The sequence below is a fragment of the Tachypleus tridentatus genome, chromosome 5 (assembly GCF_004210375.1).
Source record: "Tachypleus tridentatus isolate NWPU-2018 chromosome 5, ASM421037v1, whole genome shotgun sequence".
In the NCBI taxonomy this organism is placed as follows: Eukaryota; Metazoa; Arthropoda; class Merostomata; order Xiphosura; family Limulidae; genus Tachypleus; species Tachypleus tridentatus.
The window spans coordinates 35,304,825-35,331,568 of record NC_134829.1 but is presented as its reverse complement, the minus strand read 5'-3'; the positions used below and the strand labels follow the sequence as shown (position 1 = coordinate 35,331,568).

The 26,744-nt window shown below is 35.3% G+C and overlaps 1 protein-coding gene across 6 annotated transcripts in view; it reads right to left on the bottom strand.

The window, feature by feature from the left end:
• MESR6 (misexpression suppressor of ras 6) overlaps positions 1 to 26,744 on the bottom strand; it is a 426,053-nt gene that overhangs the window by 251,085 nt on the left and 148,224 nt on the right. The window contains exon 1 of one of the 6 annotated variants that reach the window (XM_076502112.1): positions 21,500 to 21,714. The exons of the other annotated variants lie outside the window; for them this stretch is intronic. Coding sequence (XP_076358227.1) covers positions 21,500 to 21,585 — 86 coding nt within the window. The 5' untranslated portion in view covers positions 21,586 to 21,714. Of the gene's footprint in view, positions 1 to 21,499; positions 21,715 to 26,744 lie in introns of those variants that run through there. 6 annotated transcript variants of the gene reach the window in all.

Genomic DNA, 26,744 nt, shown 5'->3' with positions numbered 1-26,744 from the left:
CACAAAATAAATCCAAATCCCTAAATAAACGTGGATTTAAAACGAGGTTAATAAAAAACATCCAGGCGTCATTTTTTATTAAGTTCATTACACTCGTATTATTCAATAGTTCGAATAATTTGTAAAAACTTGAGTTACAGGGATTATTCACCTATATATTCAAGAGGTTATGTAGGTGGGTCTAGACATTATAAAATATGATAAAAATATAGCTGTTTTACTGCAAGGAATCAAACTCCACATCTTAGCACCATAAATCCACAAATCACCACTGACCCAAGAGAAAAAATATAAAAGTAAATGAATGAACACCAAGAGAAAAACAGCACTCGTATAAGTATTATACATAAGAACACAAGACAGAAAATATATATATATTTAAAAGTCTGGTCACAAAACAATCCAATCACTCTGAACAGGAGGACAAACTTTCCATGCTAATGGTCTTTATTTATCCACACAAGAGGCTTCTTGTGAGTCCTTCAGATTTAAAGTTCAGTTCTAACAAAGCCTCGGTACATAATCTATAATATCACAAGCTTATCTTGGAAGAAAAAAAATTATAGCTTAAGATTAACTTTCTAATTACCCGAACACTGGTTCAATGCGTGGCTTTAATAACAAAAACCCTTTGCGGTAGTACTGTAGAAGGTTCTAGAACTCCTTATGAACATTACCATAAACCCGTAGCCATGAGACGCAGTACAAACGAAACTATTGTACACAGAGAGATAAGAACCAATTAAAACAAGTCACAAAAGCAAGTTTCAGCTACATGCCGTAACTGCAGGCGATCATAGAAAAATAGAAAGTGAAGGCTAAGTGTGTCAGATTATGTGACGATTGTTACAAATTATCGTATAAATCACGATATCTTAGAAAACACAAGTACGACTAAAATAACGCAGTGAATACTAAATGGGATGAGTTCTAAAGTCACGATCACAAATAATAAAGAAAACTAGTGCTCTATTATAATGTTTCTAAATAAGGAAAATATAAACTGTGGTGGTGTGAAACGACAACTAACTCGTCATTGTTTCTTAGAAAACACTAGTACGACTAAAATAACGAAGTGAATACTAAATGGGATGAGTTCTAAAGTCACGATCACAAATAATAAAGAAAACTAGTGCTCTATTATAATGTTTCTAAATAAGGAAAATATAAACTGTGGTGGTGTGAAACGACAACTAACTCGTCATTGTTTCTCAACTTCAATCTGTTAACCTTAGAATTAATGGTGAGATTCTGCAGCTTTTTAAAAACTTTTTTCTACATTGTTTATGCATCAACTTTGTTGGTTACAGAGTCCCTAATAACACATTAAAATTCCACTAATATTATATTTAGTTCTACTAATCACTGCTTGGTGTGACGGAGATTCGAACCCGCGACTCTCGGATTACGACTCGAGCGCCTTAAACACCTGGCCACGCCAAGCCTAGTAACTTAATGGAACTTAAGCTATGATATCCCAGAAGTAATTTAATGGAGCAAATCACAATAACAGTTTGAGCTACGATATCCACAGAGAAACTTAATGAAACAAACCACAGGAGGAGCTTAAGCTTTTTACAAAAGAAATAATCTAATGGAATAAATCATAATAGAAGCTTTAATTTTAGTACCAAAGGAATAATTTAATGGAACAAATAACATCAAGGGTTTAAACTGTAACACTCAAAGAGTAATAGAATATAATGGAACAAAGTAATTTAATGGAACAAATGTCAGCAGGTTTGAGCTGTAATACTCAAAGAGTACTTTAATGGAACAAGTGACAGCAGGAATTTGAGCTGTAATACTCAAAGAGTACTTTAATGGAACAGAGAACATCAGGGGTTTAAGCTGTAACACTCAAAGAGTACTTTAATGGAACAAGTGACAGCAGGAATTTGAGCTGTAATACACAAAGAGCATTTTAATAGAACAGAGAACATCAGGGGTTTAAGCTGTAATAATCATGGAGTAATTTATTGGAACAAATAACGGTAGAAGTTACTAACTAGGAAACTTCACAAACCAAATAAAAGTGGAGTTTAAACTATGAATCTCACCGAGCAACTTGATGTGTCAACGTATTAAAAGTATTTGAGAAAAATTACTAGTTGAGATAATATTACACATCTAAGTTCACAGTTTTAACTTAATAGTTCGGACCTTTTAGTTTTTGTTTCTGACAGATAAACATGCAATCCAACGACCATTCTCATTTCAACGATTTGGTGTAATAATTCAATTACAAAAGTACCAGATATTACGCTATAATTATTTATCATTCACAAATTCGTTAGAAGATTATCTGCGTGTTCAACCGATTGTAGGACCCAAAACGGACAGAAAGCACGAAATCTTATGTGATGGGATGTCTTGTACAGCTAAAGAAAAGTAATCCATCATAATTAATTCTTTACTTATTTGTATTTATGAGGGGAAGGGGGGAACAATAAAAAGCTAACTGTCGCTGTCCATTATTTTGAACTACTGACCAGAGGCAAGACAATCAATAGAATTCTTTGTTTGCTATTGAATTTCGCGCAAAGCTACGCGAGAGCTACCTGCCCTAGTCATCCCTAATTTAGCAGTGTAAGACTAGAGGGAAGGCAGCTAATCATCATCACCCACCGCCAACTCTTAAGCTACTCTTTTACCAACGAATAGTAGGATTGACCGCGACTTTATAACTTCCCTATGGCTGAAAGGGCGAGCATGTTTCGTATGACGGGAATACGAACCCTCGACTCTCAGATCATAAGTCGAGCGCCCTAACAGCTCCACACTAACAAAAGTACACTCACTCTTATGACGCACCCAAAGCTTAACGTATGGGGAATTTGTTTTTTAAATATCACGCAGATTCCAACCCGGCTCGTCAGCTCCAAATTTTAAAGCTGAACCTCTTGGTAAGCGTGCACCCATCATAATCAATATAAAAATATTTCTAAACACAAATTAATGTGTGTATGTGTTTTCTTATAGTAAAGCCACATCATTTGTTTCTCTACCCCAAAACAAGAAACCAAACCCATCAAATTGTTCATCTTTCTTCTTCCTGTATCACTCGAGATAATCCTAGAAATTTTTTATCGCTAACTTCAGTTTAAACCTAAATTCATTATGTGTGTTTCTGGGCAGGGTACTAAGTCATAACTCTAGTGTAAACGGTGTTCTTATTATTACCACTTGAAGTTAGCTTTCGTACAGAATCTTATTCCTTTAAAAATGTTAAGTACAGGGTTAAACAGGAATCACCACGAAATAACAGGTGGACATTAGGTGAGTGTAATATGTAGAATATTCAATGCTTTGTACACTGTACATTTGGTGCATTTAAGGAGCCAACCCCTATACTGTGTATGAAGTGAAGGATTAAAACAAGTCAATACACATAATATTAAATTTTATTGCACACATTCATATAATACAGTGATTTTAACTCAGGAGAAGAAAAGTCACAAAACAAGTAATAACAACATTTTGTAAATACAAAAAATATAGGGATGGTAGTGCCATAAATAATGCAAACATAAAGACAACACAGCTATACACAGATCATCCATGCATGACTTCAGTGTTAACATTTCATGTTACACTATAAAATGCATGAGTACAAAACGGATTCGAGTCGGTTAATTCGATCGACCTCGTAGCGAAAGTCTGTAATAATCAATACATGTTTTGACTCAAGTTGATTTTCCTTGTACGCAAATCCTAGGCTCTTTGTTACACTATACTTATTCCTACAATGACATAATTATGATATTACGATAAACTGCATATCAACAATCAGGAATAAATAATTTCCAACTGCAGTAATATTAACGTTAAGTTTGCATTTACAGTGTAACATTAAAATTTAATATTGAACCTATGCACTTATTCTTTCTTACACTGCCATCCCTACATAATTTTACATTTACAAAATATGACAGATTACTAACATTGATTGTAAAACGTAAGCTTTATGAAGAAGAATTGTAATAGAAAACAGAAATAAAAGAAAAATAAAATAATTCCAATTCTGGTGCCAAAATATTTAATCGACTCTAGTTTAACTCTCCTGATTCAGGAATACTGTTACTTTTATTAATGAAAGTAACTCCAGCTTTTGTCAGCTTCCACCTCTTAAAATAGTCCTAAGTTAAACCATTACAGGATTTTTAATATTAACGCGTGAAAATAGTCAGATTAAAGACCAACTGCTCTATTAACCGTTTGTCTTGTCAATCATGAAACTTAATCTACTAGTCTTTAAAATCTACGTCTTGTCAATCATGAAACTTAACTTACTGGTCTTTAAAATATACATCTTGTCATTCATCACACTTAATCTATAGGTCTTTAAAATCTACATCTGAGTACTAGTAAAGATTTTTTTTTTATATTATCAACCGTATGTTACAACACTACCTAACACATTTCAACATTCTGCTGCTAAGATGAATACCCTATATTTTGTAAGGATAATTTTCATTTCAAAATTTGTTACACAAAATCAGCAACTCCTTTACGACAGTGCTCTTCAAATTTTTGTCACCCACACCTCCAATGCACACTTGAAACTATTAAAAAGCTGTGACACAGCACTCACTGCGGGTGTCATATTAATCAGTATAAGAATAGAACGACACACAAATACCTGAAAATACGACAGCGGGAAACCAAATTACTTGCGATTATATTTTCTCTGGGTTGTTGCCCTGATAGGGGATCTGAATTAATATCTGAACATTTGTGAAAGCAATATCATCTTTTATGTTACGTTCAACATTTAACAGTTGTCCCAAACATAAATTAATAACAACACCATAAATGTGGAAGTGGTTCACCCAAAGGACCTAAATACCAACAATTAGAAACTCGGTTGTTACACTCAAATTGATACTCTTCTTTATTGTTGCAACATGTTTCTAAACGACTATTATTTATTTATGATATATCTATGATACGAGGCTCAAGTATAAATTTAAAATATTACAGCACGTGGTTTAATGATTTTTAACACTAACCTTAAATGGCAGTTGCAAGTTCCTGAAACAAATGTCACCGATCCTGCAAGTTCGTCTTAACTGAACCACAGGTAGAAAGCTCTGTTCTCTTTTACACGAACAACCAATTGCAAACATAGAAATATGTTGTTTTTCACGTGCACTTCTATTTGCAAGAATAAAACTCTGTAACTTTGTACTACCATTTGCAAGTATAAAGACATGCCCTCTTCTATATGAACTACCACTCGCAAGAGCTAAGGTGTGCTTTGTTAGAAATGGACGAAGACAATTGTAACAAATCAATCTTAATGTAGTTGTTAATAATTTGAAGTGTTAATGTAAACTTGTTTCTTAATTATTTGCCTATTTTGCATAATTAACAATTAAAGTATGATAATAACCTGAATAGCAACTCAGCCGCTCCTAACTATAGATAAAAACCTGTCTTGTTCCCGTTTCTAATGTTTGTAGATTAACAAATTATACTAGAAACGTTTTTGAACGTGTTCTAGAAAACGTAAACTGAAGACTAAATGACCTAGTTACGTTTGATTGAAAAAAAAGGACGTTTTATTTTAAAAACTTCTATATCCTAGCGAAGAAAAAAACTAAAAAATTTAAAAACGCAAAAGTGATCCAACTTAAATAATTCTTTGTTGATTTTAAATTCAGCAAACACGGAAAATCGAATGCATACATAAAGTCCACGTGCTACATACATTTCACGAATATTTTGCGTAACTTGAGACAGTTCGAAGAAGGGGAGATTCGCCTTACGACGTAAGAGCAATTCTTTATCATTAAATTTAATTTCGGACCCCCATACTCTCTCTCTTTCTGTGCCCTGCGTTAACAACGTAACCCTATCTTTGGTGAGCTTCGCCGGTACTGATGACTCACACCATTAGTCAGGCGTTTCTTTGTTTCCAGTTCGGACATCTTCCACGTTCGTTTACAAACCGTGAGTCAGATGCGCTGTTTTACAGACAGGGATCAAAGGGTTTAATCTGACTCTGGTTCCAACCGCTAGTGGTACAGGATGGGAGCGGGTAATAAGTTTTTGATCAAGTAACAGCTAGAGTGGCTTACGAACGAACCCACTTATTTTGCTTGAGGCATACAAGTTAGCTACTCAACACTATCACTAAAGATATATCTAAGGTCAACTGAAAATACGTTGAACATGCATACAAAAACCACGTGAATGTTCCAGTCGTGAAATATTGTACTCTAACTAAAGACAGATTTAAGGTCAACTGAAAATACGTTGAACATGCACACAAAAACCACGTGAATGTTCCAGTCGTGAAATATTGTACTCTAACTAAAGACAGATTTAAGGTCAACTGAAAATACGTTGAACATGCACACAAAAACCACGTGAATGTTCCAGTCGTGAAATATTGTACTCTAACTAAAGACAGATTTAAGGTCAACTGAAAATACGTTGAACATGCACACAAAAACCACATTAACGTTCATAGTCGTGCAATGTAAAGCTGCGATCTTTACTTTAGTCGTGAAATATTGAGCTGTGATTTTTACCTCAGTTGTGAAATAATGAAATGTTGAGCTGTGATTTTTACCTCAGTTGTGAAATGTTGAGCTGTGATTTTTACCTCAGTCGTGAAATGTTGAGCTGTGATTTTTACCTCAGTCGTGAAATATTGAGCTGTGATTTTTACCTCAGTCGTGAAATATTGAGCTGTGATTTTTACCTCAATCGTGAAATGTTGAGCTGTGATTTCTACCTCAATCGTGAAATGTTGAGCTGTGATTTCTACCTCAGTTGTGAAATATTGAGCTGTGATTTCTACCTCAGTTGTGAAATGTTGAGCTGTGATTTCTACCTCAGTTGTGAAATGTTGAGCTGTGATTTTACCTCAGTTGTGAAATGTTGAGCTGTGATTTTACCTCAGTTGTGAAATGTTGAGCTGTGATTTTTACCTCAGTTGTGAAATGTTGAGCTGTGATTTTTACCTCAGTTGTGAAATGTTGAGCTGTGATTTCTACCTCAGTTGTGAAATGTTGAGCTGTGATTTTTACCTCAGTTGTGAAATGTTGAGCTGTGATTTTTACCTCAGTTGTGAAATGTTGAGCTGTGATTTTTACCTCAGTTGTGAAATGTTGAGCTGTGATTTTACCTCAGTTGTGAAATGTTGAGCTGTGATTTTACCTCAGTTGTGAAATGTTGAGCTGTGATTTCTACCTCAGTTGTGAAATGTTGAGCTGTGATTTTACCTCAGTTGTGAAATGTTGAGCTGTGATTTTACCTCAGTTGTGAAATGTTGAGCTGTGATTTTACCTCAGTTGTGAAATGTTGAGCTGTGATTTTACCTCAGTTGTGAAATGTTGAGCTGTGATTTTACCTCAGTTGTGAAATATTGAGCTGTGATTTTTACCTCAGTTGTGAAATGTTGAGCTGTGATTTTTACCTCAGTTGTGAAATGTTGAGCTGTGATTTTTACCTCAGTTGTGAAATGTTGAGCTGTGATTTTTACCTCAGTTGTGAAATGTTGAGCTGTGATTTCTACCTCAGTTGTGAAATGTGAGCTGTGATTTTACCTCAGTTGTGAAATGTTGAGCTGTGATTTCTACCTCAGTTGTGAAATGTTGAGCTGTGATTTTTACCTCAGTTGTGAAATGTTGAGCTGTGATTTTTACCTCAGTTGTGAAATGTTGAGCTGTGATTTTTACCTCAGTTGTGAAATAATGAGCTGTGATTTTTACCTCAGTTGTGAAATGTTGAGCTGTGATTTCTACCTCAGTTGTGAAATATTGAGCTGTGATTTTTACCTCAGTCGTGAAATAATGAGCTGTGATTTTTACCTCAGTTGTGAAATGTTGAGCTGTGATTTTTACCTCAGTTGTGAAATGTTGAGCTGTGATTTTTACCTCAGTTAGTGTTTTGAAAAGTTAATGACACGCATTTCATTTGAAACATTTGTTTCCACCTACATTTTCACTGATGTTTAAGGTCCTTCACCGCTATACTGTTTTCTCCAGTTACTTTTACATTTGTAGGAGTTCCGCGTAACTGATTAAAAGCGGTATTTTATTTGTAGCAGTTAAATTCTGTTGCAGGTGAATAATTTGAGTTAAAAAACAACAACATTTGTTGTTATATTTTAAACTTTCAAAACATTTAATGAAGTTTACACAATAGGTTATAAGATAAACACTAATATTTATATTCTATACCCACACAATATTCAATAACGTTTCAAGTTAAAAACATTAATGACTTATTTTGAAGCATGTAAACAAAACTCCGAAATTCAACCTTTGAGTAAAACTGATTCTTCTCTAATAATTACCAATTTGCAACTAGACGCTCTAATGTCGGTGTTTTGTCCTTTTCTACATCTATAACTTGCGAAAAATTTGTAACCAAGCACTCTAATGTCATTGTAACGAGTTTGGTTAGGTTTGAACTTTGCTCACGGCTACACGAGGGCTATCTGCGTTGGCCGTCCCGAATTTAGCAGACTAAGACCAGAGGGAAGGCAGCTAGTCATTACCACCCACTGCCAACTCTTGGGATACTCTTTTACCAACGAATAGTGGGACTGCCCGTCACGTTATAACATCCCCACGGCTGAAATGGCGAGCATGTTTGGTGTTATGGGGATTCGAACCCGCGACCCTCGGATTACAAGTCGAGTGCCCTAAGAACATGGCCATTGTAATGGGATTGTTAGATATTCTCAACAGTGTAACTAAAGTAATATCATTTTCTTTTTCTTTATTCCTGTTATTGTTAAGTAGCAAATGAAAAAACATACATTGTTTACATGTTATTCGTGTGACTGGAATTACAACACAGCTGTGTTTATTGTTACTTATTGGTTATTAATTTACTAATTGTGAATGTAGAATTTAGAATCATGTTGAAAAACCTTCCGCATCCGCAACTTGTATATCCTATAAGAACAAGATAATGTGTGAAACATTCGGTGAGTTCGTAAACCCTACGACGGTTTCGAATCATTCTAGTTGTGTCACATAGTAAAACCTGCTTATAAATGTTATTGTTCCTTTCTTAGTGCAAAACTACACAACAGGCGGTCTACAAAGGGGAATCGAAAACAGGATTTTAGCGTTGTAAGTGCGTGAACTTAATGTTAATCCACTGGAAGACTTTAAAGGTGTCACCTTGCTGGCGTACACAGTCACTAGTAGACTGTATGTGTCACTGTACTACCGACGTATTTAGTTCAAAATGCTGGATAACTAGTCCATGAAAAACATTTGTACTCATGCATGAGAGAAGAAATTACCAACCAACCAACTTCAAAACCGCGAGCAAAACGGATTAAAAAAAAAAAACTGGCCATGCGCAGTTCATCTATTAATCAGTTCCTATGGGTAAAAAAAAAAAAAGTTACACTTCGTTTGTTGTTTAAACTAAACAATGAAGAACTTTCAATACTTTTAGACTGAAAGAGGCTTAAATCTCCAAAAATAAATCTTTTTTGCTGTTTATACAGCGACATCTTAAGTTTTCAATTAGTAACGTTAATAAAGGTAAATTGTACAAAACGCACTTCCTTAGAATTCTAAGTAAAAACAATAATTCGTGTTTTCACACGAAAGTATCGAGTACAACATGGTAATATGCAACGTACGCTACTGAAGACCCAAACAAAAATTTGTTATTCCAGTTACCGAGAGAGCAGTGAAAAGAAAACAAAATATGAACGTGGCAATCTTATTTCAACATAAAAAGTATTTATTTTAATTACGTTTATTCTTTACTGAAAAGAGTAAATAATAAAAAGGCTTACTTAATACAGATAGCAAGTATACATCCGTTACTTTGAGAATTACGATAAATTACTTGTTTCATTCAGGTTTTAAGCTTCAATCTAATGTTTCCCGGATATCCAACTTCTGATTTTTTGTACGTCAAGAAACTGACGTTAAGAAAATAGCCGAAACTAACTAGAGGCACTCATGTCTTTTCTTCAGTACTTGGTGCTACATGGTGTTCGGAAAGTCACTGTGCACATATATATTTATTAACAGACGTGTTTCAATATAGAATACAGGAGGTAAATATGAATGACAATTATAAACAATGTTGAAAGTGACCCCTGTTGGCATCAATACAGGCCTGGATCCTTCTTATTTTGTTTCTAAACACTGCTATCAGTTGCTGGCTTGAAATAGACTGAATAAAATATGATTACAAAACTGCACAGTGACTTTACGAACACCCTGTATAACCGATGACAGTATCATATACTGATATAATTCTCAGACGGATTTATATACATAACAAAAAATAAACAAATTCATACCAGTTACAAACATTTAGCTTCAGTTTTCCATCTGGTTATGGCGTATTGTTTTTCGATAACGTTGCTATCAAACAGTCTATATTTCACATTCGCCGCCGCCCGGCATGGTCAGGTGGTTAAGGCACTCGACTCGTAATCTGAGGGTCGCGGGTTCCAATCGCTATCACGCCAAACATGCTCGCCCTATCAGCCGTGGGGGCGTTATAAATAACAGTCAATCCCACTATTCGTTGGAAAAAGAGTAGCCCAATATTTGGCGGTAGGTTGGGATGACTAGCTGCCTTCCCTCTAGTCTAACACTGCTAAATTAGGGACGACTAGTGCACATAGCCCTCGTGTATTTTTGCGTGAAATTCAAACCAAACCAAACATTCGCCGCAGCTAGGAAACGCCAAACATATTTCCAAAATTTATCATTTTCAGCTACTTACTACGTGACTTTCTCTAGCTCATGGATGGGGAAAAAAAAAACAACTTTTGTAATAAAAGATTCAAACTGCACGTTGTCTCTTGTCTTCTTCTATTTACACTCTGGGCTTCGTATTCCTTCACTTTCGTCCAAATAAATTATATTTCTGACTCCAGAAAGATTTATTAAATTTACATTATATACCATGTTTTCCAGTTTCTATTTAGTACATTTTTCGTACATCACTATCAACGCATCATGTTGAATAATGGCTATAAATCTGGGTCAACGAAATATAGTATTATTTACATGATTGCTAAACGCTCATTATGAACCAGGTAACTTTAACTTTTCTGTGGTAATGTTCAAAAATAATAATTGAATAACATGCTTAAAAAAAAACAACTATAGACGTTGATTCACGATCTACATGTCCATCATCTAACCACTGACATCTCCGTGACCTGAGCCTATTGAGGTTAAATACCTTGACTCTCTTGTTACAATTCAGTTGAAGTCAATTTAGTTGGAAGTGCATATGTGGCCTGAAACTGGTTTGTTTCGAATTTCTCTCAAAGCTACACGAGTGCTGTCTGCGCTAGCCTTTCCTAATTTAGCAGTGTAAGATGAGAGGGAAGGCAGCTATACATCATCACCCACCGCCAACTCTTGGACTACTCTTTTATCAACATGTATTGGGATTAATAGACACATAATAACGTCCTTACGGCTGAAAGATCGAGCATGTTTAGTGTGACGGGGATTCGAACTTGCGACCCTCGTACTACCAGTCGAGGTAGTAGTCATACTACTTTAACCACCTGGCGATGCCGGGCCTGTTTTGAAGAGAGGGATGTGTGTGTGTTTGTTGGACGGTATTGATAAAGTAAAATAACGCGCGATTCTGTATGACTTAAAACAACCACTTCACAACCGGTCATCACTTCACACCGAAGACAGTGAAAAAAAAAAGTAAAGTAATTTAAGAACACTGTGTCCGTTGCAGTTTAAGAACCTCTCATGGAACCGTAAAGAAATTAATTCACATGGATTTAGGTTTACAAAAGTGACATAAGAGCTACGTTCACATGCTTTCTTCAAACCTCACAGCATAACATAAAACCAGGTGATAACAGACGTAAGTGCTGCATCTAGTATGTGACAAAAGTAACTGTGTCACACCTTGGAAGAGGAGTATGTTTACTGAACGTCAGTAAAAATCTAGACTGTGTAGAATATTGAAACATTTCAAAAAATGGTGCAAGCATATCAAAAGTTTTTCCAACGAATTTATGTTTGTTTTTGAATTTCGCACAAAACTACTCGAGGGCTATCTGTGCTAGCCGTTCCTAATTTAGCAGTTTAAGTCTAGAAGGAAGGCAGCTAGTCATCACCACCCACCGCCAACTCTTAGGCTACTCTTTTACCAATGAATAGTGGGATTGACCGCACATTATAACGCTCCCACGACTGAAAGGGCGAGCATGTTTGGTGCAACCGGGATTCGAACCCGCGACCCACAAATTACGAGTCGAACGCCTTCACCCACCTGGCCATGCCGGGCCTACGAATTTATGAACAATGAAATTACATCTACAATCGTAAGGTAGGTTGATATACGAAGAGTCGAGAAAGATACCCAAGTACACTCTGTATGTTATTACATTAAAGTGTTGATATCACTAAGCAATTAAAAAGTGTCATCTTTGTACGATATGGTTTCATCAAGACAAATTATCCAAACAGAAGTTGAAGTCAAAATTTCAATTTCTCAGCGAGATAAAAGTATGAATGGAAATTCACGACTTATCAAGCATATCTTGCCATGTGCAAGCATATCTTCTGGACTTCTGTAACATTGTGTTGCTCAAACGGTCCTTCTGGAAGTCATCATTTGCTGACGATTGATTTCAAGAAGACTCCAGAAATAACCTATACACGGTTGATTTCCAGAAGACTTCAGTAATAATCTATATACGGTTACCTTCCAGAAGACTTCAGTGATAACCAATATACGGTTACCTTCCAGAAAACTTCAGTGATAACCTATACTATCACACATGTAAAATTTGCTATTCCACAAATTCGTCTTCGAAATCAAAAAGAAAGATCAGATTTTGAGGTGATTTTTATTTTCCTTTCAGTTTACGACGAGCTTTATAAAACTCTGCGCAAAGTCAATCGCTTGGTTTATTCATTTTATTATCATTCTCCAGGTTGCGACAGTTAAAGTAAATTTGATCGTCGGCAGGTGTTTCAGAAGAAGTAAAACTTAGTGTGGCTTTAAAATAATAATATTTAATTGTTAAATTTATACACAATCATCCTCCTATTCATCTCATTTTTTTGTTGTGACACTTTAGCGCAATATTACAGGATTTACTTCTTTTTGTCTTGGTCAGTGACACAAGTATGGCCCGGCATGGCCAGTTGGGTTAAGGCGTGCGACTCGTAATCTGAGGGTCGCGGGTTCGCATCCACGTCGCGCCAAACATGCTCGCCCTTTCAGCCGTTGGGGCGTTTTAATGTTACGGTTAACCCCACTATTCGTTGGTAAAAGAGTAGCCCCAGAGTTGGCGGTGGGTGGTGATGACCACCTGTCTTCCCTCTAGTCTTACACTGCTAAATTAGGGACGGCTAGCACAGATAGCCCTGGAGTAGCTTTGTGAGAAATTAAAAAACAAACAGACACAAGTATTGATAACGTGGCCCTTTTGAACAATCGTATAATATTTTTTACATAGGTATGAAACCAGTGGCATAACAACTTTGTGGTTCAGCGGTAAGCCTAAGCGCTTACAACAATAAAAATCAGGCTTTGATGCCTGTGGGAGTTAGAAAAACGGAATTTGATCTAAGCTACTTTCATGATTGCAGTATAAAATTAGATGCATGTGTTTTAAATAATTGAAATTATTTTTGTGAAACCACATATAAGTTAAACAAGCTCTGTACTTTCTTATATTATACGCTACATTACGTTTTCTACAATACTATATATATGTATATAAAACGTTTAGAATTGGTTAGAATCAGAACCTAAACTCTGATCTTACACAAAGGGCCTCTTGAGCAAGACCTGTGCTATTTCAACATATCTTTCGTTAAAATACGAAATGGAACTTATCAGATTCATTGTGGACGAAAATATCGTCAATTTCGTATAATGGCTTCATCAAGTTTTTAGCCCATTTCAATATACTATTTGGATGACTATATTGTATCAACTATTTGGATGACTGTATTGTATCAACCGTTTTAATACTTATCATTAGACTGTATGGATGTCTTAGACATATCTATAATGAATTTTGGATGACTTAGACATATCTATAATGAATTTTGGATGACTTAGACATATCTATAATGAATTTTGGATGACTTAGACATATCTATAATGAATTTTGGATGACTTAGACATATCTATAATGAATTTTGGATGACTTAGACATATCTATAATGAATTTTTAACGATGGATGAGAGGGTATGTTTTAACTAGTACGTTCGATAGTAAAGATATGGCTGCCATCTTTGCATTAGTTATTTTATTATTTCAAGTAAATTCCATTTAATAATGATTCATGACTAATATAGCAAAAACAACAATAAAAAGCCGATAGTTGAAAATAGTCTGTTGTTCAAGGGTAACTATCTCATAATACACTGTCCATCCTCACATCGGTATTAAATGTTATTGCCAAAGGTCATAAGATTATACATATACATACATATTTATAGTGGAGTTCAAATAGGTTATATATATATATATATGAATACTGTAAATATGAACTTCTGTACTATTAGATTTGAGGTCGTATTTTTTAAAATATTAACATGGGTTTTAGAGCGCATACCCCACATACATATCATGTTAGGTAATGTATTTAAACATTCACTCAAACACACATGCACTTATCCTCGTATCAAAGAACTGCAGTAATTTATGTAAAGTCTCAAAGAAGGAACGTATCGAACGGTACATGTCAAGCTCCCCTTATTTTATTATCTGTAAGGGGATCAAGTTGCGTCCTGTCTCCTGGTCCCCCTTTCCCTGTTCTCTACTTAAATTACCTGGTACGTTCACAGCTTGCACCTGCTGACAGTAAAAATGTCAACAGCCCGTATTTAGATCTCGCCTACCCGTGGGCGATGTTAAGTGATCTTCCCAGGCAGAATCTTGAAAGATCTTAAACGCCCAAAAATGAAATAAGCTATTTATCGTACATAATAGAATGAGGAACTCTCACACTCCATTACACATACAATTTTAAAACTCACCCCACCGATACCTTACATAAATTATCGTCTTACTAGCCGAGAATTATTTAATTGCAGGCTTTAGGAGAAAGGGCGCTTTAAAATACAGTAGAGTCGCTTCATGAAGTAAGATTAAGTTAACAATCTAATTTTGTGTGCTACAGTCACGTCACAACTTCTTGGAATCTCAAACACTGCTTGCATCAAAGTTGGGTTTTTGTTCGGTATATGCTTTATTACTATCAATCTTGCATGTTCTGTTTCCTTTGATATATTTTAAAACAAAAGTTTCTTATGCGTATTAGTTCTTAACACATAGTGCTTACTAGGCTTCTCTGAGCCTAATTTGCAATTAATTAAGCTGTTCTACATTTTTAAACAGGTACAGATAATATCTGCGGAAATGACCTCTTACAGCAATGTTCATAAATACATATGTATATGGCGTGTACACATCTCTTGTTATCCACTCTTTATGAATATGAAGTTGTCCTACAAGACACACTGAAGTGTGTGTGTGTTTTATAGATAAATGTATTTTTCAGAACTAATTGTATACATGATACTTTACATCAATTACTTTCAGCTTAAAATACGAAGATGTAACAATCAAATCGCCAAACGCAGTGCCAATGATTTCTGTGCATTCTAACTGTTGAGCTGGGTGCTGAGAAATGGTTTTGCTCTAGAAGGCTTGTGAAAGGCATGCAGAACAATGCTGTGCTTTGATATACCATCCACATGAATCCTTCTGCAGGATCCAAAATATGCTGCAGGTCTAATGTCAAGATATACAGTGAGACAAAGCACGAGCAAAAATAGCGACCTGAACTACAAATGACATGTTGACACTCCAAAATCGTTTTAATAAAGCATAATCAACCTGCATATGTAACATGATCTAACACAATATAACACACATAGGGTGATACGCCTTTCACCTATGTGCAATATATAAGACTAAAAACAATGTAAGACGAATTGTAGATTGGTTTAAAATATTCTACAAGTATTATACGGATACGAGTTGAAACTACAAGAACGAACATGCTTTTCAATACCGTTTCACTATTATAGGTGTTTTGTGGTATGAACTGAACTTCATAAAATGACGAATTTTCTAAATTTCTGTTGAAAATAGAGAGAGAAAATATCTATGTAGAGCCCCTTTATTATAATTATGCACTTTTCATAACTATTTTCTTCCGTAAAATCACACAATAATAAAAACGTCAATTTCGCTTAGGAGTAAAATCAGAGAGTACAAAAATAAAAACTTAAAAAAGTGACAGACACGCACGAGCGATGTGTATATATAGTATGCAGTCTTAAATAGTCACGTTTCAAACTGGTCACATATATGTATAACAGGAATTCAACGCCACGCACAACTAAGCGTATTTGCCGTTTAAATTATGTATACCTTAACGGGTCCCAGGTTGAGGTTAAAATCACGTACGTTAAAACTTACTAAAACAATAAAGGCTGTTAAGAAACACTTCATTACCGACAAATAGCACTACACCCAAAAAGTGCAAGATTTAACTGTCCGCGCTCTAATAGCCACTTTTTACATGTACAGATGACAAAATTCGTGTCTTAGCCTTTCTGTACTACCCAACCGAGAAACAGTAGCTCAACACAGATTAGAATACCTATACCTAACACTAGTACAAAATATAGTCACGTTATCATCTGCATTTCTGTTTTTGTCCTCACCAAGCTTCACGTAAATTATGGTGAATTTTACTTCAGAAAGGTGGAGAAAGGGTGACAGAAAAGCCCATGCGTAAAACACGATTTTCACTATCGCAAAAAATAAAATATAAATAAATCGTCGTGAAATGCTGTCAAATCGTTAACTTTATGTAACACACAGAAAATTGGTCTTCATTTTACTTTTCTGTCGTACGTATTTTTCTATTAAAATATCGACAACTGACTGGTAGTAGAATGTATCTTAAATCCAATATAAAATAAGTAATATACCGCATTGAGAAACGTGACACTTGAAATGCACAAGAACCACGCTTTAAAACTATCTTTTTAATTATTAATAAAAATATTTCCAAGGTCGAAACATGCAATTCACAGGCAGTATTTGTTTTTGTAAGCAGACCGATAAGGTAATTTAGTCAAATTCTTGTTTTAAAATTAGTTATTAACCAACTTTTTTTTTTTTTGCTCGAAAGATCTGGAAAAACAAAACTGAACTAAACCTAAGCCTAATTCCAAATATATATATAAATATGAGAATATTTAGAAATTTGTGTTAAAAATTTTCACTTACACGTTTCTCTTTTAACCATCTAGTATCTTTTATTACATAGCGACTGAATTTTCAAATCGCACAGATTCTCAGTATTTCCCATAATGTACTGTAACGAGGTTTAACAAAATGAAGGCGCCAAAACGCTATTAGCTAACTTGCTGTTAGTCTGTGCAAAATTAATTTTCATTCCCATCAGGAGAATTATACTAACAACAATAATAATCTTAATAGAGAGGACAATATCACAATACGGTAACACACTGATATTCTATGGAGTTTAAATGAAAGAAACGTGAACTCGAGTTGTTACCTTTTCACCAACGTATTACTACAGTGGGATATACAAATAGTTGTTGGAAACGTCCATAATATCAATATCTCGATCTCAATAGAATATTCTGAAATACGAGTACGTAAGAGAGGCATGATATACAAAATGCCAATATTAATATAACTTTCTCTGTAAAGACAATGATTAGCAAAAACTACTCTGTTATAAAAAATTTAAGTATGTATGCTACATTAAAATGATTTTGGAGCATCACAACGTCGTTGCAGTCCATGTCATTGTATCAGGTCTTGCTTTGGCTGACTAGTGTGTATCTTGATAGCTTTCGTTTCGTTTGTTTTGAACTTTGCGCAAGGCTACATAAAGGCTATCGGCGCCAGCCGTCCCTAATTTAGCAGTAAAAGACCAGAGAAAAGGCAGCTAGTCATCACCACCCACCGCCAACTGTTGGGCTACCATTTTACCAACTAATAGTGGGATTGACCGTAATATTATAGCACTCCTACCGCTGAGCATATTAGGTGGGACGGGGATTCGAGCCTGCGAACCTGAGATTATGAGTAGCGCACTCTAACCACTTATCCTTGCCGGGTCTCTTGATAGTAGCCCTGCAGTATAGTTTCCATTGCAAAAATACTAGGTCTAAAACACATCACTCAGAAATGAATGCTTTCCATAATCCATCTAGTCACAAGAACGATGTTTTTTTCTAGCGTCCGTTTCAGTAGTGCGGCTGCAAAGGAGATATCTTTAAAGCTACGTTTAGCGGATTGACTGGCACGTCTTCACATATGGGATAGCATAAATACCCGTTTTATACTCCAGTTGTTTGAGAAATGCCACACTGAACAAATCTGTTTTGAAAGCACTTGTGTTAACGTGATTTGTATCTTTTCTCCAAGATAAAGATTCTTCTTGACTATGTTGCATACTGTTGCCAGTAGCACGTGAACGGTTTTTGCCACTGATCTTTGTGTTTCATTATTCTCGCCTGTTACAAGGTACTGCTTACCACAGCTTGGATACGACTTGTTACAGGTCCCTTTCTTTATGGTCTCTGTTAATCTATAGTATCTTGTTTACCAGTGCTGTTACATACAAGGGATACCCTTCGCCTTGGAAATTCTAAGTCACCAACATGAACACATCTTTGTAATCTGAGTGCATAAATGCATTCCTTCGGAAAGGACTGTTATATAAAAGCGATGATTTTCAAAACAATGTCTTCATACTGGCTGTGTTTTTTACGTAAATTGCTGATTTTCACACTTAAAATCGTTTTAGTATGATATACTCAACTCTCTGCAATTCATAAAATAACACAATATCGTGTGTAGTAGTTAGAGAAAAAAGTAAACAACAAATTGCTAGAAGCCTTCGTACGGGAAAAACTGGTTTCGACATATTTATGTGTCCTCAGATATCAAGACTTCTGACAATCTGTCCCTTTTTTTTTTGTTCTCCCATGTAATTGAACCACTGTTTTCAGATTCCTTTCTCGTAGATTACAACCCTGATATCAAATACAAGCAGAATTAAATAACAGGACGCATATATCGATACAAATATATCATTCAGAGATGATAATGTCACCGAGCGCCGAACGAAGTAAAATGTTATGGTTACGCCCTCGAAGTAATGCCAAGTGCAGTGTGCATGATGTGTGTAGAGTTAAGATATATTTTCATTTTGTTGGTGTTTTTTTTTAATATTTCCAAGCAGAAATTAAATCATTTCATATTAAGAAACTACAAAGATTTTATGTGTATTACTTGACAATTAAATTGCATAAAAGTATTGTTTGTTTGTTGATAGTTAAGCACAATGCTATACAATGGGCTATCTGTGCTTTGCTCTCCACGGATATCGAAACCCGCTTTCTAGCAGTGTGAGTTTGCAGGCGTATGAGGACACGCAAAAGTATAGCCCGTAAGTAAAAGTGTGTGTGCTTTAGCTGCTTTTGTGAAGAATAGATGATTTTGAATCAAAGAATACATAACATGTTTCATTTATCATTATATACATAACAATGAAATAAAGCTTTAACTATTCTGACTGTGCGTGTGTTTTTCTTATAGCAAAGCCACATCGGGCTATCTGCAGAGCCCACGGAGGGGTTTGGTTTGTTTTGAATTTCGCGCAAAGCTACACGAGGGCTATCTGCGCTAGCCGTCCCTAATTTAGCAGTGGAGGACAAGAGGGAAGGCAGCTAGTCATCACCACCAACTGTCAACTCTTGGGCTATTCTTTTACCAACGAATAGTGGGATTGAGAGTCAAATTATAACGTTCTCACATGTTTGGCTGACGAGGATTCGAACCCTCGACTCTCGGATTACGAGTCGAGTGGCTTAACCACCTGGCCATGCCAAGCCCCCACCGAGGGCAATCGAAACCCTCATTTTAGCGCTGTAAATCCGTAGACTTACTGCTGTACTAGAGGGGGGAGGCAACTATTTTGAACTTGAAACTAAAAATTCCACTTAAAAATTAGGCAGATATCTACTAAGGTATAAAAGATGAACTAGTCCACATGTAGGGATTTTGGAAAATTCGGATATTTAAATGATATTCGAAAATATATAAATATACCCAACACTAACTCGTACTAAGTCAAGTATAAATACTGGCTATAAACCTACAATGGTAAATATACATACATAGATCATAACAATTTTCAGATTTCATGCACACACATTAAAAAAAATTTAAACAGAACTTAAACCACTAATGGACGTACTGAAAATATTTTAACAAGCCGTTGTCCTCGTTATCACAGACATTCACCTGACAGTTGCACGAATCTTTGATTGGCGGCCTATACAATTTATCAGATTGCTGCAAATTGTCATGGCGTACGATAAAAACGGCTAAGAACATCAGAAATTGAACCGTTAAAGATATGTTTAATTTATTCGTTTAAAGACGTATATTAAAACAAAGATATGGTGAAATTTTTTCCAGTTAATAAAGACAAAAAATTTTAGATAAAAGAAATTGTGGCAGATATTAATGATGTGAAGCGGCCTTATTTCTGATTATTCCTGGTCATCCGCATAATAAGAGAACAATACTTGAAATCGAGGCCAAATAGATCTTACACACACAGTTTGTTTATTTGTTTTTTAATTTCGCGCAAAGCTGCACGAGGGCTATCTGCGCTAGCCGTCCCTAATTTAGTAATGTAAGACTAGAAGGAAGGCAGTTAGTTATCATGACCTACCGCCAACTCTTGGACTACTCTTTTACCAAAGAATATTGGGATTGGCCGTCACATTATTACGCCCCTACGGCTGAAAGGGCGAGCATGTTTGGTGTGACGGGGATTAGAACCCGCGATCTTCGGATTACGAGTCGAGTGCCTTAACCACCTGGCCATACAGGGCCTACACACACGTAATGGGTCGTGAAATACATAATTACGGCCAAACGTGACCCAACAGTTTGTTTCCAAACTAGGATTCAGCGTTTGTGTCTTGCAATCGAACAAAAAAGCAAACAAGGCTGAGTTGCGTTCATTTAAGCTGCTATTTTCGTTCATTTAGTTCTTATCTGCCAATAATGGATTAAAGCTTTATACCTCAATAAATATTATTAAGCCTAATTTATAAACGAATTTTGAACGGGGGTTACAGGAAGAGTACCGTTGTGATAAACGTCTTCACCAGTTGGATTAACGTACCCTCGTTACCACAATCTCTAATACATACTCTCGTGCTGGTATGTTGGCAATGACTGTCAATTTCAACTTGAAAACTGTTTCAGCATACCTCTGGCGAAATGACGTGATGCAAAATTGACCCTCATGATCCTATACACCATTTTATTTAAAAAAAAAAAAAAAAAGAGAGAATAGATTGTACATAATCCTTATACTTAGCATCAAGTAATATGTGTGTGCGTGCGTATACCATTTTCATGTGTATAAAGTGAAGAAATGTTTCACAATCAACTCATAAAAACTAATTCTCTTACCTGTATTGCATTGTAGCCAATGTCTCCAATTTGATAGACACGTGTTTATTACGTATAAACCTGTTAACATAACGAACTGTAGGCATGTTTCAATCAACAAAAACATTCCCTCCAGTGGCACAGCGGTATGCCTGCAGAATTACAACGCTAGAATCTGGGTTTTGGTACCCGTGGTAGGCAGAGCACAGACAACCCATTGTGTTTAACTTCAAAAAAATCCTAAAACAAACATAGGTGTGTACATTAGGAGTCATAACGTTGGTTACAGAACACAATACTAATCACGCTTTTTGCAGAACATAAGATTGATTACCAAGTAATAAGGTTGGATACATAAGAAATACTTACAAAACAAGACATTCCTCAGACCAGCTACGGAAAACAACATCAACATAACTGGTTACTAAACAAACCAGTAATAAAGCTGGTTACAGTACAAAGTAATAAGTCGTTATAGTTACAACACCAAATATCATACGACCAATTATAAAACAAAATACAGTCAGTTACAAAACCAAATGTCATAAAATCAGTTTAGAACAAAATACTGCCTATAGAGTTTTATTTTTTTATTTTATTTTTTGGAATTTCGAGCACAGCTACACGAGGGCTATCTGCGCTAGCTGTCCCTAATTTAACAGTGTAAGAAAGGCAGCCAGTCATCACCACCCACCGCCAACTCCTGGGCTACTCTTTTACCAACGAATAGTGGGATTGACCGTCATCTTATAACGTCCCCAAGGCTGAAAGGGCGAGCATCTTCTGTGTAAGGGGGATTCGAACCCACGACCCTCCCTCAAATTATGAGTCGAGTCCTTAACCATCTGGCCATGCCGGGCCTCTGGCAAAAGAACAAAATACTAATAAAATCAGTTATAGAGCTGCTGATAAATTTGGTTATAAAACAAAATACAAATAAAACCAGTTATAGAACAAAAAAATAAATCTAGCTATAGAACAAAATACTAACAAAACCAGTTATAGAACAAAATACTGATAAATCTAGCTATAGAACAAAATACTAACAAAACCAGTTATAAAACAAAATATTGACAAATCTAGCTAGAGAACAAAATACTGATAAATCTGGCTATAGAACAAAATATTAATAAAACCAGTTATAGAACAGAATACTAATAAAACCAGTTATAGAACAGAATACCCACAGAGTTATATGACTATTTGCACATCAATGTCCTCAAGAAGAAGAAATGTACAATAGAATAAGATCCTCGTGGGACGAATCACAAAACAACATACTTAGAAGATCTTTAATGGCTGATTATAAGTCGTTATCGTCCAACGTAAGTTAAACAAAGGGATATCCATGCCTACTTGTCCACAGACAGCAACATTAATTATTGGTTTCACAAAAAAAATACTCAAGACCAGTTAAAAATATTTACAGAACTAATTATAGTATAAAATGTTAATGTTTCTAAGAGATGGGGGGTGTGTGAAATCGTTTACGGAAAGGTTCATTACAGACATTTGTGAAAGGTTTGTTGTTCTAGAATTTCGCCGCCTTTTGAAACGTTTCTACATTTGATCTGTGCCGACAACTATTGTTCTCTTAGACAACTGGAAAAAAAATCAATTTAGGCTTAACATCGTAAAAAACTCCGCACTGGAAGAAGAGGAAGTTAATAAAAAAAACACATTATTTTCTCACAGTATCTCGGACCGTCTGTCAAACATCCTTTTCAAATAAGTCACTAGTTCTGCCTAACAGTTAATGACAGTAAATGTTATAAAAGTACGAAAAACAAAGTTAAAAAGTATATATATTTGTTAAGGACCCAGCGTTTTGCCAGTCTAAGTGTCAAAGCATATACCTCCACCCCCTCAGGCATTACTGACTCTCATTACGTTCCGCCCATTTTATATAATAAGAACCCAAGGACTTGATGGGGTTTTAATCACCACGAGCATTGAATTCATTCATAACCACGTGACATATACTCTACTAGTCCAAGCACAAAATAGGTTCTCTTCACAGACAACATTGCTTACAGAAACTCGTTTTAGGTTCACAACAACAGTACAATTTCCCCCAAAAAACTTGTTATTACAATTATGCACATAGCTGCTGAATCGTCATAGCTTTAGTTACTATGGAACAGGAGGTTCTCCCCTTTACTCACGTTTTACTAAGCAATTCCGTAAAACGTTTTAGAATCAATAATACGATAAAATTCGTCAGAAACGTGGCTGTGGCCCGGGCTTTCTTTTCCTTTCTTCAAGCAAATACATTTAGATCACGGAGTGTATTTAAATACGACTACCTAGTAAACTTTAATCAGGTATATTATTTTGTCATTTTAAAAGTGTATATTATTCAGAAAAAAGATACAAACAAAAAGAAATGAATACTAATACTAATATATCGACCCTATACGTATGTACATATGGAAAGTGAACGTCCAAATGTTTCTGTGTATCTATTCACAAATACACTAAACCGAACGTGTTTTTACGTTTAGTATGTCAGGCAGCAGATCAAAGGGTCCGCGGTTCAAGACCGTATGCGTGATATAAAAGTAACTATCCGTAACATTTATTCAGTTTGAAGAGACGACAAAGCCTTCGTGACAACGAATACTGATGACATCCTGCCCTCTAATCAGTAGGTCAAAATTAGGGACGGCTCTAGCTGAATCTTAGGGAGTCCTCATGTGGCCAATTAGTTAAGAAGCACGTAAACTGTAGTACAGATTGAATACCCCAGCCCAGTTTCACAGATATAAATTTTTTACATTTAGTTAAAATCCAAATAATGCTATAGATTAATTTTAATTCTTATGTCATCTCTTCACAATGACATTTATAAAATATGGTATTATAAATAATATTTCCAGATTTTTAGTGATTTTTGTTCCCAAGACTATCATAGGAACTTAAAAATAAGAATGCTTTGTTTGTTCATTGTTTCTAAAAAAAATACTTGTCACAGGAAAAAAGTTAGAAGAAACTCGCTTAAAACGGTTTTAGATAACAAAAACCTATTATGAGGCATCTACCAAAAATGGAATAAAAATAACGACAAAATCGAATATTCATTATACAACATTTACGTAGGGAGAGCTGCTGGTGCTACGGCATTATTTTGTCAATCGATTTCCTAAATATCATCCAAGATCGAGATGAACATTCTTCAAAAGATAATGCTTCACTTATTCAAGACAGTTCTTGGGGTACGGGTCAATATGAATGTTGTACCAGATAAAAGTCTGATAGAACCTTATTTGTGTGTGTGTCGATTTTGTCTTTTACTCAGTTCATCCATAAGACAGTTGAATATAACAACTAAGTGTCTAACCTCGTTCTGTTCAATTAGACCATTACATTATACACAGATGAAAAACATTTTGCTCTGTGTAAGAGCTGTAAAAACGCATATGTGAAAGCACAGTTATAACATGTCAATCATACTCTATCTGTCACATTCAGTGCCGATGAGGCCTTTCGGACAACACTGGGAGTTACCGGCTAACTTACATACGAACAAGCAACATGCAGAAAGAACTCGGTACGTTTTACTCGTCGCATAACTTTATAGGAAATTCAATCACGTAATTCATAAAACATAACGAGTGAAAAATTACAACTTTAACAACCGGTTCAGTATCAGAGTGACATCGATTTGATTTTTTTTACAAGGTCTTATCCTTGACGATCTGAAATTACTACATTAGGGATCGATGTTCCACTTTTCCCTCAGTACTTCAAGCTGATACACACAAAAAAGAACTATGGATAAAATATACTAGACGTCTTTCATTGAAAATAAAATTAAAGCTTACGTTGATATGGCATCTCTTCTGCCATTAAATACGTCGGAACGCACACACGTGTAATTGATGGTTTAGACACCTTATTAACCCGAGTTCCTTTTACAGATTTATTGCTGGCATCTTAAACAAGTTATATACAACGTATAAAATAAAAATATAGCAAACACTAAGAGTAACATGAGTTAAGTACTATCAGATCTAGTGACAAGCAGTAAAGTTTCAAATTTAATAGGATAAAATAAGAGGGAACCATCAATAGCTACGGTCCTTGGAATTCTTTTAGGGAGGATTAAAGTAATTTAATGTATGAAACCTCCCCCCCCTTTATTAGCTATATTTTTGTGAGCCAGTCATACCAAACGTGGGGGGTTACCGTACACTCGATTATATTTTATTGCTCATCAGGATCTCTATAGCCCACCATCAAACTGAAATTCTTTCAAGAGGAGTTATAATAAATTACCAATGAAATCTTGGGCGTGATGAAATATAGCAATCGAAACGGTTTGACCTCCTGAGTCCAAAACTGTAATTATATCTCAAATCGGTTAAAAGATGATGGAACTATTAGCTAAAAGTTTGTACTCGAAAACAACAACAACAAACTCAGAGCCGTTGTATGAGCCACTATTACGCGGTTAAAATGACGCCCAGTTTACGTATAATTACAGACATTTCTGAAAGTGTTTGTTTCATAATTCATGGACGTTCAAGAAGATAATAATTAATAATTATTACATTACCACTATCTTATTACTAATGCAATTACTGAACTGAATGTATATATTATCACGTACACTTTTCACAGTATCATTTTCTTTAAGTTGACTTGGCACTCTTATACAGAGTGTTCAGAAATTCACTGTGCAGTTTTGTAATCATATTTTATTCAGTCTATTTCAAGCCAGCAACTGATAGCAGTGTTTAAAAACAAAATAAGAAGGATCCAGGCCTGTATTGATGCTAATGAGGGTAACTTTCAACATTGTTTATAATTGTCATTCATATTTACCTCCTGTGTTCTATATTGAAACATGTCGGTTAATAAATATATAAGTGCACAGTGACTTTCCGAACACCCTGTAGTTGTAAAACACTAAATCTTATTTTCTTTGAAATGAGGATATTAACACCTTAATTAGGGCTTGTTATCACACATAATAACTTGAATTCAGTATACGTACGTTTATAACCAAACACAAGGCTTATGTAAGATTTAATTCTAAATATCTAAATCTTTGTTTACAAGTAACTAAAATTACTTGACTAATATTAAAGCACAATTTTTAACTGGACATTAATGTTCAGATTAAATAATGCATTCATATCTTAAGGTTACGCTGGTTTCACACAAATATGTTATTATTCATACCTTATTTTCAATTATATATTGTGACTTAACTTTTGGAAAGCAAAGTTTTAGGATAATTCATAATATAGAGCGTCAAATT